Source organism: Sapajus apella, unplaced genomic scaffold (genome assembly GCF_009761245.1).
Source record: "Sapajus apella isolate SASKATOON/1434 unplaced genomic scaffold, GSC_monkey_1.0 scaffold89, whole genome shotgun sequence".
Classification (NCBI taxonomy): domain Eukaryota; kingdom Metazoa; phylum Chordata; class Mammalia; order Primates; family Cebidae; genus Sapajus; species Sapajus apella.
In genome coordinates, this window is record NW_022437029.1 from 259,090 (window position 1) to 275,872 (window position 16,783).

At 47.5% G+C, this 16,783-nt stretch overlaps 2 protein-coding genes and 1 long non-coding RNA gene across 6 annotated transcripts in view; 2 read left to right on the forward strand and 1 right to left on the reverse strand.

Moving 5' to 3' along the window:
* Nucleotides 1-1,118: 1,118 nt before the first annotated feature.
* On the forward strand, nt 1,119-6,289 carry ITPRIPL1 (ITPRIP like 1). Of its 2 annotated transcripts, XM_032255293.1 has the most exons (3): nt 1,119-1,396; nt 1,577-1,680; nt 2,473-6,289. In XM_032255293.1, exons 2-3 carry the CDS (start codon nt 1,671-1,673, stop codon nt 4,128-4,130), a joined length of 1,668 nt encoding a protein of 555 aa, XP_032111184.1. In that variant the 5' UTR covers nt 1,119-1,396; nt 1,577-1,670; the 3' UTR covers nt 4,131-6,289. The 2 variants fall into 2 exon arrangements, with proteins under 2 accessions (XP_032111184.1, XP_032111185.1); XM_032255294.1 differs by lacking the exon at nt 1,577-1,680.
* Nucleotides 6,290-8,430: 2,141 nt separating this feature from the next.
* Nucleotides 8,431-10,720, reverse strand: LOC116534722. Its single transcript, XR_004261847.1, has 2 exons — nt 10,671-10,720; nt 8,431-8,568 (listed from the first exon to the last, which is right to left on the reverse strand). It is a non-coding gene; the product is annotated as an uncharacterized LOC116534722 (long non-coding RNA).
* A 38-nt stretch (nt 10,721-10,758) lies between these two features.
* Nucleotides 10,759-16,783, forward strand: part of NCAPH (non-SMC condensin I complex subunit H) — a 38,908-nt gene continuing 32,883 nt past the window's right edge. For 2 of the 3 annotated variants that reach the window (XM_032255295.1, XM_032255297.1), the window contains exon 1: nt 10,759-10,860. In XM_032255295.1, the coding sequence (XP_032111186.1) occupies nt 10,842-10,860 (19 nt within the window). In that variant the 5' untranslated portion in view covers nt 10,759-10,841. The remainder of the gene's footprint in view (nt 10,861-16,783) is intronic. The other variant, XM_032255296.1, reaches the window with a different exon arrangement.

Sequence of the window (16,783 nt, forward strand, 5' to 3'; positions counted from 1 at the left end):
TATGAGCCACCACATCCAGCCATAAAAATATACAATTTTACAAATAGATCTCTGAGAGAAATGTGCACTTTTTGATGCTTAAAAGCAAAGGTCAGCTAATTTATTCTGTAAATGGCCAAAGAGTAAATGTTTTAGTGTTTGCAAGCCAAGAGGCAGACTCAAGATACTATGTAGGTACTTACATAACAAGGGAAAACAAATTTCCACAACATTCTTATTGGCAAAATTCAAAGTATAATAATACGTTAGGTACAATTTAGTACTTTTTTTTCATTTTTTTTTTTTTAAAGAAGAGCTCTTGCTCTGTCACCCAGGCTGGAGTGCAGTGGTGCAGTCTCTGCTCACTGCAACTCCACCTCCCAGGTTCAAGGTAGTCTCCTGACTCAGACTCCCAAGTAGCTGGGATTATAGGTGTGCGCCACCATGCCTGGCTAACTTTTTTTTGTATTTTTAGTAGAGACAGGGTTTCACCATGTTGGCCAGACTGGTCTTGAACTCCTGACCCCAGGTGATCCATCTGCCTCGGCCTCCCAAAGTGCTGGGATTACAGGTATTATGAGCTATTGCACCTGGCCAGTACAATTTTTTTTTTTAAAGGCGGGGTTTCACCATATTGGTCAGGCTGGTCTTACTCCCACGTGGCCAGTGAGTAGCAAGCAAGGCCCCAAGTAAGGTCTTTGGGTGCTGTCTCTTTCATGAGAGTCACTTTGATAGGAGAAAGGGGTTGGGGAAAGACGCCCGAGTCTGGGCGTGGGCTGGGAGGGAAGCACATTCAGGGTGCTGAAACCACATCTTATTTTCTGTGTCGTTTTGCTCAGGGCCAGCCCGAAGTGAGAATGGCTTTTCTCTTGGTCAATTCCTAGTTTCGCTACCATCATCCTTACATCCGAATCCTAGTAAGTCTATTCTCCACTGAACTGAGCTGAGTGCCGCTGACTGCAGACACGGCAGTGCCCCATTTGCCACCCAGGGAGGCCGAGCAGCGGCATGTGTGTGGCCACGGCCCCTCTACTCTCCCAGCAAATTCATGCGGGCCTGGGCGCGGACGGAGAGCGGGTGTGCGGTGGCCGCTGCCCCTGCACACTGGGCCACCGGGGTTTGGGCGGGGAGGAGCTTGTACCAGCTGGGCAGGGAGGAGGAGGAGCCCGGACGGCGGGAGCGGCTGTGGCGCGCAGGCACCATCGGAGCCGCGTGCTGAGGGTCCTAGGGCCCCACCGCGCTCAGACAGACGTTCAGATGCTCGGACAGAGATGGTCTATACCCCAGGAAAGGGGAGCGGGTCCACTCCCGCAGACAGCCCCAGCGATGAACCGGTCGCCTCCACCCCACCAGGAAAAAGGCAGTCGCGGTCAGGCCGCGCTGTTTCTTTAAGACCGTGTTCCTACTAACACTGACGGTAAGTAACCCGGTCCTGGGTCTCAGGAGAGATCCCGAGGTGGGATGGGCCCTTGCCTCCTATGGATAGGCGAGTGAGAGTAAAAATCTCTCGGCGTGGAATTTGGGGAAGTTATGAATGGGGGGAGGGGCGGGATCCGATTTGAGCCAAAGTCCCCAGGTACCTTGTACATTTTAACAGGGCTCCTGGAGAGGGCGGGGGAGACTAAGCAAGGCCAAGCTCCAAAGGGAGGAGAGTCCCAGCTGGCTTCAGCGTCCACAAGGCACAGTCCTTCATGAATCTTGGTAAGCGTGGTAGCTTGTGAATTAGGGTGAATGGCAGAAGCCAGGGCTTCAGGGATGGTGGGAGAGGTAGTGGAACTGACCACTGCCGGCTATTAGGTAGGCCTTGGGCACCCGGCTCTGCAGACAGTTTTCTGGAGTAAGAAGTGGAGATATCCAGCCCACACACGGGGTATCCAGCAGCCCCTTGGGAGCTCAGAGGGCGCTGGAGCACGCAGCTGGCAGCACTGTGCCTCCCTGGTGCTCACTGGGTAGAAGGGGAGAGGCTGAGTGATGAGGCTCACTTCATTTTGGGTGAGCAGAATGAAGACTGTGAAGTCACAGAGGAAGTGGAATGCTACAGCTGGCTGCTGGGGCAGAGGAAAGGTGTCACTCAAGCAGGCTCAGGGCTTTCTGGCTGTGAAAGGGAGCCTCTGGGATCAGCAGGGCATGTCTGGTGCCTATGGTAGACTGATTAGTCGGGTGAGGCCACCCTACCACAAGGGTCCCCCTCCCCATCCTACACAGGAATTAAAACAGTCCCATGTCCACTTTATGGAAGTCTAAATACCACCCACACCATGTGGAAGGAAAGCAGGAGAGAGACTGAGTGGCACATCCTGCCACCCTCCTTTCTCCCAAACCTCTTCCCAGGCTGACCACCCTTGCTATGTCCAAGCCCAGCTTTGTGGGCTTTCTGTTCCTCCTGAGTAGCTGATGTTCAGAATGTGGGGTACCAGGGCTCTGGCAAATATGTGCTGGAGAGCAGATGAGTCTGGAAGATGACCACTGACTCCTACCCTCCTACTTCTCCAGATGCAGAGGCCTCCATGGCTGTGATAAGCCTGTTGTTCTTGGCAGTGATGTATGTTGTTCACCACCCCCTGATGGTCAGTGACCGGATGGACCTGGACACACTAGCCAGGAGTCGACAGCTGGAGAAGCGAATGAGTGAGGAGATGCGTCTGCTAGAGATGGAATTTGAAGAGAGAAAGCGAGCGGCTGAGCAGAAGCAGAAGGCAGAGAACTTCTGGAGAGGAGACACATCCAGTGACCAGTTAGTGCTGGGGAAGAAAGACATGGGGTGGCCGTTCCAGGCTGATGGCCAGGAGGGGCCTCTGGGCTGGATTCTGGGAAACCTGTGGAACACTGGCCTCTTTTGCCTTTTTCTTATCTTTGAGCTCCTGCGACAGAACATGCAGCATGAGCCGGCTTTTGATTCCAGCAGTGAGGAGGAGGAGGAGGAAGTCCATGTTGTACCTGTCACCTCTTACAACTGGCTTACTGACTTCCCCTCCCAGGAGGCCCTGGACTCCTTTTACAAACACTATGTTCAAAATGCCATCCGTGACCTGCCCTCCACCTGTGAGTTTGTGGAGAGTTTTGTGGACGATCTCATTGAGGCCTGTCGGGTGCTCAGCCGCCAAGAGGCTCACCCACAGTTGGAAGACTGCTTGGGCATCGGGGCTGCCTTTGAGAAATGGGGAACCCTCCATGAGACCCAGAAATTTGATATCCTGGTGCCCATTGTCCCACCACAGGGCACCATGTTTGTCCTGGAGATGAGGGATCCAGCCCTGGGCCGCCGCTGTGGCTGCGTGCTGGTGGAGTCAGAATGCATGTGCAAGCGTGAGAAACTCCTAGGCGACGTGCTGTGCCTGGTGCACCACCACAGGGACCCCTCAGCGGTCTTGGGCAAGTGCAGTAGCTCCATCAAGGCAGCTCTCTGCACCGGCTTCCACCTAGACGTGTGCAAGACTGTGCAGTGGTTCCGGAACATAATGAGCAACGCCTGGGCCCTTGTGGCCCACAAATATGACTTTAAACTCAGTCTCCCACCATCTACCACCTCCTGCAAGCTCAGGCTGGATTATCGCTCAGGCCGCTTTCTCTCAATCCACTTGGTCCTGGGGGTGCAACGAGAAGACACCTTGGTCTACTTGGTGAGTCACGCTCCTGATCAGGAGCAGCTCACCAGTGTGGACTGGCCTGAGTCCTTTGTGGCCTGTGAGCACTTGTTCCTGAAGCTGGTGGGGCGCTTTGCCCCTGAGAACACCTGTCACCTCAAGTGCCTCCAGATCATTTTAAGTCTCCGACAGCATCAGAGCTTACCCCACGGAGCATCCCGCCCCATCCTCACCTCTTACCACTTTAAAACAGCCCTCATGCACCTCTTGGTACGGCTGCCCCTCACGGACTGGGCGCACAACATGCTCTCTCAGCGGCTCCAGGACATTCTCTGGTTCTTGGGCCGTGGCCTCCGGCAAAGGTCCCTCCATCATTTCCTCATTGGTAACACTTTGCTGCCCCTGACCATCCCGATCCCTAAGACATTTAGGAATGCTGAGCCTGTCAATCTCTTCCAACACCTGGTGCTCAACCCCAAGGCGCATTCACAGGCAGTGGAAGAGTTCCAAAACCTTCTGACCCAGGTGAAAACTCTGCCTCATGCCCCACTGGCTGCAGCACCTTGATGTAAAGGCCATTTATAAAAAACAGATGAAGGTATTTCTAATTCCTTGGACTACAAAAGCATTTATTTTTCAGATATATCAGTGGTATATGTGACTTTCACCTTGCTAGTGGGGGCTGTGATAGTTAAGACACTTTAAGGAGTGTGTGAGGTGGTCATGAGGATGAGCCTAATGACCCTGCTGGGCCTAATCAAGGGTGGGTCATCTGAGGTTGCTTAACTTTGATCATGACCCAAAGAAGGTCCAGGGAAATGAATGTTACGGGAGGATCTCGCTGCTAAGGAGTTGAGATCCAGAGGAGGATTGTGAAGTTGTGTTTTTTTAATCAACACTGGAATCGAGAGAACCAGAGAATACCTCCATTCCGGCTTATTCCTTTTTGTGATTAACTCCCAATATGTTCCTTGTGAATTGGTTTCCTTGTTGAACTGTTAGTTTAATTCCTATCCAAGCTGGTGGCACTCCATTTTATCCTAAATACTGTGATGGGCAACTTCTCATATTTTAGGATCTAATTTTTCAAAACGTCACTATTTTGAAGATATATCCAAGGCTGGGCGCGGTGGCTCATGCCTGTAATCCCAGCACTTTGGGGGGCCAAGGTGGGTGGATCGCTTGAGCTCAGGAGTTTGAGACCACCCTGGGCAACATGGTAAAACTCGTCTCTGCTAAGATATAAAAACTTAGCTGGGCATGGTGGTGCGTGCCTGTAGTCCCATCTACTCAGGAGGCTGAGGCACAAGAATCACCAGGAGGAAGAGGTTGCAGTGAGACGAGATCATGCCACTGCACTTCAGTTTGGGCTACAGAGTGAGACTCCATCTCAAAAAAAAAAAAAAAAGAGAAAAAGAGAAAAAAGAAAATATAACCAAGATGTTTACATTCCATTTTCTTAAATTAATCCTATTTTTATATGACAATAGAGATGTTTTTATGCATCTGAAAAAGCTACCTAATTTATTAGCATTGATTTACAAATACTGTCAACAGTAACCTGTCTCATAATTGAGATAATGTATTTACCATAATCAATGAAATAGCTAACATCTGATGACCTTTTTAATGCCTGGCGGCAACATTATAAAAGCCTTCACAAGGCCAATCTTTTTGGGGGCTCTGAGATGAACAGTTACTTTGTTTCTTGGGGGAGCCACTTGTTAAATGTAAAGGTTTAGCTGCCATGTTTAGCTGTGCTTTTTCTCAGTCTGGTCATGCCTCCTTTGTATTTTATTTTTTCAAAAATGACAAAGGTATTACTTGAACTGTGTTTGTGGTTTTGAAAGAGAGGTCATCACAATCCAGGTTCATAGTCAGGTTTGTATAGGAAAGGATTGGGAAGCAGTCCACCTCTAAAATCGTGATTTTAGAGATATGATTGGTATATTTTTCCCTTGTTTCAAAACCATGGGATGCTGAGGAGGAGTGTTAAGAAATGCAACTATGGTTATGGGTATGGTTGTTTTGGAAATGCCAATGCCATTCTATCTGCACTGCCAAGAAGATCTGCTGGGGAAAGTAACCTGTCCCCACTGAATTTGACCTCAGTGGGGATCAGATGCTGGCTGTTATGGGCTTCAGTCATAGAATACATACCTTCCCCTCCAGCAAAAAATAAGTTTAAAAATGTCCCAAGGCCGGGAACAGTGGCTCACACCTGTAATGTCAGCACTTTGGGAGGCTGAGGTGGGCAGATGACCTGAGCCCAGGAGTTCAAGACCAGCCTGGGCAACATGTCACGACCCTGTCTCTACAAAAAAATAGCTGGGCGTGGTGGCATACACCTGTGGTCCCTGCTACTCTGGAGGTTGAGGCAGAAAGCCTGACCTCCTGCTTGAGCCCAGGAGGTCAAGGCTGCAGTGAGCTGATAGTGCTGCTGTACTACAGCAAGCCTGGGAAAAACAATGAGACCCTGTCTCAAAAAAAAAAAAGTCTCCCAGAAGCTGATGCCAGTCAGTATTCTGGGCTCCCAGTACACAATAGCTACTGCGTTCCCATGTTGACTGTGTCTGTCAGGTACTGCTTTCAAGGCAAGATGCAATGATGTTTGGTTCTCTGCTGGTGGGATTTTGGTGTTTTAGAAACATCCATATACTTTTCGTTTAGAAAATTATTTGCTGATGTTTTAAGTTACAAGTCAATAAAGGAGACTATTTTCTGTATACATTGGAATCTATGCAGTAACACAGTCGGCAGATCAGCATTCTCACATGCCTGTTCCCAAGAAGTTCATGATACCCTAATAGCTCCATTCAGTACATCCTGGTATTTCTCAGTGTACTTTGAACCAGTCTGCCTTGTGGTTTCCCAGTGGCATGGCCAATAGCCAGAAAAGAACAAGGAAAATCTAAGTGATTAATTTTCATGGTGCCCAAACCAAAATATCAGCCAAATTAGAAGATCTTAGTGGTTACAAACAACGTGCATAAACTCGGAAAGTCTGCTCAGGTAGAAAGAAGGTGGTATGATTTCTAGGAGTTGGTTGTCTCTAGTCTAATAGATTAAAAAAGAAAACAAAGACCAGGTGTGGGTACAGTAGCTCATGCAAGTAATCCCAGCGCTTTGGGAGGCCGAGGTAGGCAGATCACTTGAGGTCAAGAGTTCGAAACCACCTGGCCAAAATGGTGGAACCTCATCTCTACTAAAAATTTTAAGGAATTTGCCAGACATTGTAGCGGGCGCCTGTAATCCCAGCTACTCAGGAGGCTCAGGCAGGAGAATCGCTTGAACCCAGGAGGTGGAGGTTGCAGTGAGCCGAGATCACACCATTATACTCCAGCCTGGGTGACAGAGTGAGATTCTGTCTCAAAAAAAAAAAAAAAAGAAAGAAAAGAAAACATAAAAGATGATTACAAAGGGAGCAGTCAGCAAAGCTTGAGTGGGGCAGAGGGTGCAAGAAAGAGAACTTAAAAAAAAAAAAAGTAGTAATGGAAAGGACAGACCTGTAGTGCTCTGGGAATACTCTTACAATTAAAGAGGAAACCTCTCCAGATAGGAAGTTAAGCTTTATTCTAAAACAAAACCTAGCTAGCCCCCAGGATACAACAGCAGTTATAGTAACATGAATGCTTAGTGTTCACTGAGCTTTCCCAGTGTTCAGGACACTGTTCTGATGCATCTGGTAATTCATTTAATCTTCATACTATAACCCCATGAAATGGGCCCTTCATCCCCTCCATTTTACATGTGAGGAAACTGAGGTGCAGAAAGGGTATGCAACTTCCCCAAGGTCACATAGCTAGTAAGTGTCTGGAAGAAACTATCTGCCCTAGCAACCTTTCAGCTTGGTCTTGGAAATAAAACAAGATTTAAGGGTTAAAGGGCTTTGAAAGGCAAAAAGTACTATATTTTAGAAGATGGTATGTTACTGTTTAGAAATTCTAGAAGACAGAAATTGTTGGTTTGTAGCCCAATCTTAGAGAGGTCAGGAATTTCATATAACATGCAAAAATTAAAGGTATTTACTTAGAGGCCAAAATGAATGCAAAGCCATTTCAACTACTTGCCCACTGAGTCCCAGGGACTTGATGGTTTCTATCATAGACTACATCTTTATATAAGCCAGCTGCAGACTGGGAGGTTAGGGCAAATTTGAAGCCAAAAGATTGCTTGTTCAGGTGGCCAATGGATAACGCTATTGTTCCTCACCTAAACTAAGGCAGTTTCCCATTTATCTGGGGGAAGTAGAATCTCCATGAAGAGTAAAGTGGGGTGGGGAAGGGAGATGACAACGCCAGCTCTGCTTTTCTGGCAGCCCAGGAGCAGTGGAGGAAGCTTACTACTTTACTTTTGCACAAATAGAGTTATTGAGCTTTGTACACCACTGACACCAGTGATAAATCATTCACTCTTTTGGCACCCTTCATAGCCCTAACAACAAAACAAAGATGGCATTCGGAGCAGGAGGTGAAAGACCTGCCTGCACAAGGCAGCCCTGGTCCACAGAGATGCTGGGCATGGAACTGGCTTTGCCTCCTTGCACATGAAGCTGGAAGCAGCTCAGATGACTCCATTACCCCCACAGAACAGCCTCAAGGCTCACCTTTCCTCTGCCAGGGCTTCCAAGCTCTTCTTCAGAGGCTCCTGATTCAGCGTGTCACCTCCCAACCCTTGCTGCTCTTAGTGTAGATATGGAATCCAGAGGATCACACTTGTCCCAATGACCTCCCTCAGATGCATTCAGCAGAAATCAAGTGAGGGAGATGACAGGGACCCTAGCATAGACTGAGCAAGTTCAGTGAAGGGGATACTGCCTTCCCTGTTTTATAGGTGAGGAAGAAAATGAGGCCCAGAGAGGTTAATGTGCCCAATCCAGGATTTAAACTTGTCTTCCAACTGTACTCATTGAATACATATTTAAGTACTTGCTGTATCAGCCAGCACCAGGCAGTGGGAAAACCATGATGAGCAGATATGCCTTCATCCGCATGGAGCTGACAGTCTATGGAGGAGACAGACATGAAACAGTCACCCTAGGGCATGTAAAATCGCAGCTCTGACAAGTTCTCCTGAAGCCTCCAGTATGGAGAGTTATCAGGGAAGGCCTCCTTGAGGAACTAAGGGGAGCAGAAACTTGATTGGAACCATGGGGGTGAAGATGGGGATGAAGAGGATCCTAGCTAAAGGAGTGTGTGTGTGTGCAGAGGCCCAGTGTTAGGAGCAGACGTGATGAGGGGAATCTGAAGGCCAGGGGGTGCAAGGTCCCCAAGGAGGCTGGAGAGGCTGCCAGGGTGGGGAGGAGGGGCAGGCAGACCCCTCCAGGGCCTTGAAGGACGCTTAGAGGTTCCCAGGGCAGTGGAACCCCTGAAGGGTAACACTCCGGAAGGAAGTGGTAGGGGAGAAGTGGGAGTGACAGCTCAGATTTGGACTTCTGCAAAGAACACTCGGCCTGAGTAGGGGGTCAGAGCAGGCCATTGAGAAAGTAAAGTGGATGGAAGGAGAGGGGCAGGATTGGAGATTTTGAGGAGGTGAAAAGAGGTTCCTTGACAATGGATTGTGTGGGGAGAGAAAGGGAGGGAGCCCCCTAGGATGACACCTGGGTGCTGATTTGGGTTCTCACGTGGCTGATGGTATCATTTGCTGAGATGAACAGTGTCAACCCCTTTCCTCTAACTCACACAGCCTTACACTGAAGATGTTAAGGTGGTCACTAGATGAACAAGTTTATACGAACAACAAATAGGCTTAAAAAGTGGTTTTTGACAAGGCACAGTGGCTCACGCCTATAATACCAGCACTTTGGGAGGCGGAGGCAGGTGGATCACCTGAGGTCAGGAGTTCGAGACCAGCCTGATCAACATGGTGAAACCCCATCTCTACTAAAAATACAAAAATTAGCTGGGCTTGGTGGAGGGCGCCTATAATCCCAGCTATTCAGGATGCTGAGGCAGGAGAGTCACTTGAACCCAGGAAGTGGAGGTTGCAGTGAGCAGAGATTGCACCATTGCACTCCAGCCTGGGTGACAGAGCAAGACTCAGTGTCAGAAAAAAGTGGTTTTCAACAAACGGTGGCACTTTTTGGTTGCCAAAATGACTGAGAGCACTGACGGCATTTAGTGGGCAAATGGGGTCAGGGAGGCTCAAGAGCCCACAAAGAGGGTAAACATCCTATCATGGCAAGAATTGTTTCACCCTGAATGCCAATAGTGCCCTTGAAGAGAAAGAGTATAAAAGATGCCAGATATGAGAGTTACAATAAACCCTAGGATGTGCTAGGGATATTCCAGGGAATCATCCTGACCTTTACCCCCATAATTCAATAATTAGGGTCAGATGAAGCTAGAAGAACAGACGGCATTTTATGCTCATTTCGCTTTTTCGACCTTGTTTTTTTGAAGGGTGGGGGTGGTTTCCAGGAAGCTTTTCACAAGAATCTGAAAACGATGGCCTTCATCTGTTGTTTTTTTTTTTTTTTTTTTTTTTGAGACACAGTCTTGCTCTATTGCCCAGGCTGGAGTGCAGTGGCACGATCTCGACTCTCTGCAACCTCCACCTCCCGGCTTCAAGTTATCCTACTGCCTCAGCCTCCCGAGTCGCTGGGACTACAGGCGTGCGCCACCACATCCAGCTAATTTTTGTATTTTTAGTAGAGACAGGGTTTCGCCATGTGGGCCAGGCTGGTCTTGAACTCCTGACCTCGTGATCCGCCCTCCTCGGCGTCCCAAAGTGCTGGGATTACAGGCGTGAGCTAGCGTGCCTGGCCGCCCTTCATCTTATACTGTATTATTTTATGCTATACTAAATGTACATATAGCATTTCTGCATCATTTTTTCCCCCGCCTTCCTCATTCCCTTGTTAGCTCCCGCTCCCTTCCGTCCCTCTCCCCCAGGTTTTCAGCGGCTGCGCACACAATACAGGCCTCTACAGGAAATAAACCTTGTTTTCTCGGTCATCCGCCTCCCCATTAGAAAGTAAATTCCACGAAAGACGGGCTCGTCCTGCTCGACAGTGGGTCCCCAAGTCCAGTCCTGCACCTAGTGCTCAAAAGGAGGGCGTTTTCATACTATTTCAGGGGTTCCATAGACTCCAAGAAGTCCACTCACATGAGGCCCTCAAGCCAGAACGCCTCACTCCGGCGCTGCCCGAGCAAGCCCCAGGTGGTCTGCGCAGGCGCGTTGCTGGCCCCGCCCGCCGGCGACGTCACGCGGCCGTTAGGGCGCTCAGGCGTCTCGACGCGCGCAATTTAAAACCAGCTCTGGAGACGCCGAAGCAAGATGGGACCTCCTGGCCCAGGTGAGGCGGCGCCACTGGGAGGCGCGGCGGGAAGGGCCCGGAGTGAAGCAGTGCTTCGGGCGGGCAAGGCTGGCGGGCTGGCCTGGGAGGGGAGAGGGGATATGCTCAGCCTGGGTCTCGGCCCTGCGGCCGAGGTCAGAGGCAGGTGTGGGGGGAGGGGAGGGAGGCCCCTGTGCGCTCAGCCAATCAGGATGCGGCTTCAGCCGGCGTCGGAGCCCGCGCAGGACCTGCCCCACTACTCAGTCCCGGCGCGGGCGGTGGGGCGGCTTCTTCACCAGGCTCCTGAAGCATGTTCGGTGTCTCTCCATTTAAAAGGTGGTTTTCCTGGAATAGACGTTATTTTCAGGGCCTTGGAAGCGATATGATTACCGTTGTATGCTTGGCAGGCATGGATTTATTTTTGCGTTCAGAAGTATTGAGCACTGTCGTTGGGCGCTCCCTCTGAACAAAACTGATAAAATCTCTATATTGTTGGAGCTGAGGAGACAATAAGCAAAAGAAATAATTACTAAAAAACGTGAGGCTGAATGCTGTGATTGAGAATAGCGGAGGGTTGGGGATGGCTCCGCTAAGGGTTCAGGGAAGATCTTTAGGAAGAGACTAAGGAACGTGTTTCAGGCAGAAGGATCAAGTACAAAAATGAGGCAGGGGAGAGCCTGGCCTAGCCTAGCCTGGGATCTGACCAGAACATTGTGACCAAGCTTAGTGAGGTCTGACATGTAGGCAGGGTCTGGAGGCCTTGGTAAGAGGTTTGGAAATTTAGTTACGTTTTGGACATGGTATGTGTGACTTACCGGAGAGACACTCAGGTGAAGGAGTCTGTAATCACTTAGATGAAAGTTTGGCTCTCAGGGGAGTTATATGGGCCACTCAGGGAAGTGGCCCATGGAGTGAGACATAAATCTTGGATACCCTTATCATATAGATCATGGAACCATGGGAACAGGTGAGAACACCAGGAAGGCCTTGCACATGTAGGACCAACATTTAGAAGCTGGATAGAGAAGTATGAGCTGGGAAAACTCAAAAGACAGTGATATAGAAGCCAAGAGTGTTTCAACAAGGAAGGGACTGTCAGCTTTTTCAAATGCTGCTGAATTCCAAGAGAAAGACCAGAAAAGTGACCATAGGCTTTGGCAACATGGAAGTTGTAGATGATCACGACAAGGTAGTTTTCATAAACTTGGAAAAGGAACCAGACCAGAGTGGGTTGAAAATGAGTAGGAAATGAGGAAGTAGACATAGGAAGTGTCTTTGAGCTTAGTAACGTTCGGTTGAATGAGAGGATGCATAATATGAAAGGCAAGGAGAGAAACCATGGAAAGAAGATTTGGACAATTAAAGCATGCCTCTAATTCCAAGTTCAGTTTCTTAGACAAGGTTCTCCTTCAGTGCTTCCTATTTCTGTTAGGATCTCTTCTCCGAAAGTCTAGCTTCCTTCCTTAGCCTGTAGCCTGCTGTGCTGACATCCAAATACTGTCTTTGCAAGTCCTCTTGATTCTTTGCAAGTCCATTTCTAAAAATGTCTCTTGCCTCCTTCCTATTTTTACTTTGTTTTGACCCCAGGTAAGAGTTGTGTTAATCGTACTCTTCAGCTTATGAGAAGCCATCAGGGGACACCTGAGGTTCTTGTATTTTATTTATTCCCTTTTATCCCTGTTCACCACCCCTATTCTTCCCTCACATGGGCAACCATTTCATGTTTATTGTGTATCACTATTTAATGTTTTCCTATTAAATATGTGTTGTACATTATTTTTTCCTTTGTATCATCAATTCTGAACCAGTTAAAGTCTAAATTCTTGTTCCCATTTGGGGGATGAAACAAATTCTTAGAGCATTTACTTGCTTAAATTTCACCAGCTAGTAAATGGCAGAGCTGGGGTTGAAGCCAGGCTTTCTGGTTCTTAAACTTGGAAACCTTCCCTAAGGTCTCTCAGTTCGATCATCTTTCTCTTTCAGTGATCTTGTTTCTTGCTCTACTATAGTAGGCCACAACCACTCACTTACTACCATAGTCACACCCTAGACCTCGTCATTAATAGGTGCACTACTCTGTCATCTTAACTTTAAGTACTCTACTTTTTTTTTTTTTAATTATTATTTTTAGAGGCAGGGTCTTTCTGTTTTGCCCAGGCTGAAGGGCAGTGGCTATTCACAGGTGCTGTCATAGCTCACTGAAGCCTTGAACTTCTGGGCTCAAGCAACCAGCCTCCTGAGTAGCTGGAACCACAGGTGCCTGGCAAAGTACCCCACTTCTCAGTACCACCTGTATCTTTCTAATTGGCTCTCTCTTTTTCCCTGATTCCAACAATTTTTTTTTTTTTTTTTTTTTTTTGAGACAAAGTCTTGCTCTGTTGCAGGCTGGAGTGCAGTGGCTCCATTTTGGCTCATTGCAACCTCTGCCTCCCAGGTTCAAATGATGCTCCTGCCTCAGCCTTCCAAGTAGCTGGGACTACAGGCATGTGCCACCACACCTGGCTAATTTTTGTATTTTTAGTAGAGACAGGGTTTTGTCGTGTTGGCCAGGCTGGTCTCCAACTCCTGACCTCAAGTGATCCTCCTGCCTCAGCCTCCAAAAGTGCTAGGATTACAGGTGTGAGCCACTGCACCTGGCCTTGTTTTTACTTCCTATTTTGGTGGGGGGGGGGTGAGACCATCCCCAAGTCTGCAATTGCACCTGCTACTTACCTGCATCTGTGCCTGTTCCTCTGCCTTTTCTCTTTTTGCTGAGGACGGGCTCTCTGTGATCTCTACAAAGGCAACCTCTTTACCTACTTGAGTACATTGTTCAGCAAATTTTACCCTTTTGCATGATCACTGTGATAAGCTGAATAACTTCCCCTATAAGGTGTCCAGAACCTGTGAATATGTTATCTTACATGGTGAAAGGAACTTTGCACATGTGATTAAGTTAAGGTTCTTGGGAAGGAGAGATTATCGTGGATCATCTGGGCAGGCATAGTGTAATCACAATGCACCTTATAAGAGGAAGGTAGTCCTGTCAGAGTGAGAACAGATGTGATGACGGAAGAGGTTAGAGTGATTGGGGGACAGTGAGCCAAGGAATATAGGCAGCTCTGAAGCTGCAAAAGGCAAGGAGCAGATTCTCCCCTAAAGCCTCCAGAATGAATGTTACCCTCCACAGCTGCAAGAGAACACATACATATGTGTTGTTTAAACTGCTAAGTTTGTTGTCATTTGTTACAGCAGCCATGGAAAACTAGTACTATCTCTTTTCTTCATTCTTTCTACCATGCTGAGGGCTTTTTTTTTCTATTTTAAAAATTTCTCACTTCCCTTACAACTCTGACCCTCTCATTTCTCTCCTCCCTTTTGCTACTGTAAATCATCCTTGAACACCTGTCAGTGTTTGCTGTCTCCAGTTTCTCTTCTCCCATCTTCTCTTGAACCACTCCAGTTCAGCTTTCTCTCTTACTACTCTAGGAAAACTATTTTTGTCAAGATCACCAGTAACTCTAGGTTGATAAATCCAATGATGAGTTCTCAGTCCTCGTCTACATAGTTTATCACATCCTCCTCCCCTGAAATACTTTCTTCACCTGGCTTTTGGAATGCCACATTCTCCTGATTTTCTCCCCACTTCACTAGTTACACATTTCCCACTTCTTCTGCTGGTTTCTCCTCCTTTCCTACTCTTTATTTTTACTTATTTATTTTTTGTGACAGAATCTCACTGTGTTGCCTCAGCCTCCCAAGTAGCTGGGATTACAGGCGCCCACCACCATGCCCGGCTAATTTTTGTATTTTTAGTAGAGATGGGGTTTCAACACGTTGGCCAGGCTGGTCTCGAACTGCTGACCTCAAGTGATCTGCCTGCCTCAGCCTCCCAAAGAGCTTTCCTGCTCTTTAAACCTTCAAAGTGTTCTGGGACTCAGCCTCTTTCTCTCTCTACTCAGTTATTTAGTGATCTTATCTAATATTATGGCTGTGAATACCCTCTGCATGCTGGTGACTTCCCAGTATGTGTTTCTCACCTGGAACTTTCCCTAAATCTGAGAATAGATGTTCTCTCTGGGATTAGATATTCTCTCTGGGATTAGATATCCACCTGCCTACCCCAGTTGGATGACTAATAAGCATTTTTTTTTGAGAGTTGCATTCTTGTTGCCCAGGCCGGAGTGCGATGGCTCAATCTCTTGGCTTATTGCAGCTTCTGCCTCCTGAATTTAAGCGATTCTCCTGCCTCAGCCTCCCGAGTAACTGGGATCACAGGTGCCTGCTACCACACCCGGCTATTTTTTTGTATTTTTAGTAGAGATGGGGTTTCACCACGTTGGCTAGGCTGGTCTCAAACTCCTGACCTCAGATAATTCACCTGCCTTGGCCAAGTGTTAGGATTACAGGCGTGAGCCACCATGCACCAGGCCATAATAAGTATCTTAAGCCTAACATATCCAAAATAGAGCCCTGAACTTGCCTCTTTTCCCTGCAAATATGCTTTTCCTATATCTTCCTCTCAGAACATGGCAGCTCCATTTCATCAGTTGTTAGGATAACCTTGCAGTCATCCTTGAGTTCCTTGTTTTCTTTCATGTCTCATATTTGATCAGGAAATCATGTCAGCTACATTAAGACTAAATCCAGTGTCAGAACACTTCTCACCTCCTCCACTGCCACCTCTCTGGTCTGAGGCAGACCTAGTTTTCTCTTGTCCTAGTTATCAGCAGTTGCCTTCTAACTTTTCTTCCTGTTTATCGATTCTTGCTCCCTTTTCAGTCTGTTCCTAGCATCATAGCCAGAAGGATCCTCTTGAAGCGTAAATTAGGTCATTTGATTTCCTCTTCTTATCATGGTCCAATCACTCCCCTTCTCGTTTTATATACAAAGTCCGGTCTTTACAGTGGCCCACAGATAAGGCTCCCATACCCCTCCCAGGTGTCCTTCCCCTTGTTCGGGCTAATTGGTGTTCCTACTGGTCCAGGCCCGGGGAGTCTGACACTCCTCAGACTGCTGTGCCACTCCTGTGGATTACTCCACTTGAGCCACACTGGCCCCCTCAGACATGCCAGCCTGTTCCCCCACCTTTGTACTTGCTGTTCTGTCTGTTTTGATATAATTTCCCCCAAGTATCTGCATGGTCTTTATTCTTTCCTTTTCTTTTTTTTTTTTTTTTTTTTTTTTGAGACAGCATCTTGCTGTGTCACCCAGGCTGGAGTGCAGTGGCACGATTGTGGCTCACTGAAATCTCTGCCTCCTGGGTTCAAGCGATTCTCAGCCTCAGCCTCTTGATTAGCTGGGACTACAGGCTCACACCATACCTCGCTAATTTTTGTGTTTTTAGTAGAGACAGGGTTTCGCCACGTTGGCCAGGCTGGTCTCGAACTCCTGACCTCAAGCAATCTGCCCACCTCCCAAAGTGCTGGGATTACAGACATGAGCCCACCGTGCCCAGCTTACATGGTCTTGATTCTGACGTTGCCTTTCTGGTGAAGCCCTTCTTGACCACTGTATTTAAAATGACCTCCCACCTCTGTTCCCAAATCTTCCTCATTCCTCTTCCATGATTTACTTTTTTTTTTTTTTTTTACCATAGCATTTATCTCCATCTTGTATCTCACATTTCATATTTTCTAACTTATGAAAATGTTCATACAGGAAAATTGAAAGACTAAAGCAGTAAACACCTTTATGTCCACCACTAGATCCAACAGTTGCTAACATTTTGCTGACTTTTTAATATTTACTTTTGGCATATCTAGTTGAAAGTAAGTTGTATATGTCATGTCACTTTACCCCTAAATTTTTTATAATGCATCTCCTAAAAATGACATAATACGATATAATCATAATATCACTGTTATACCCAAGACAGTAAAAATCAATTCCCTGATGTTATCTGATAGACTGTATTCCAAATTTCCCTAATTGTCCTCAAAACATTGTTTATAGTTTTGTTTAT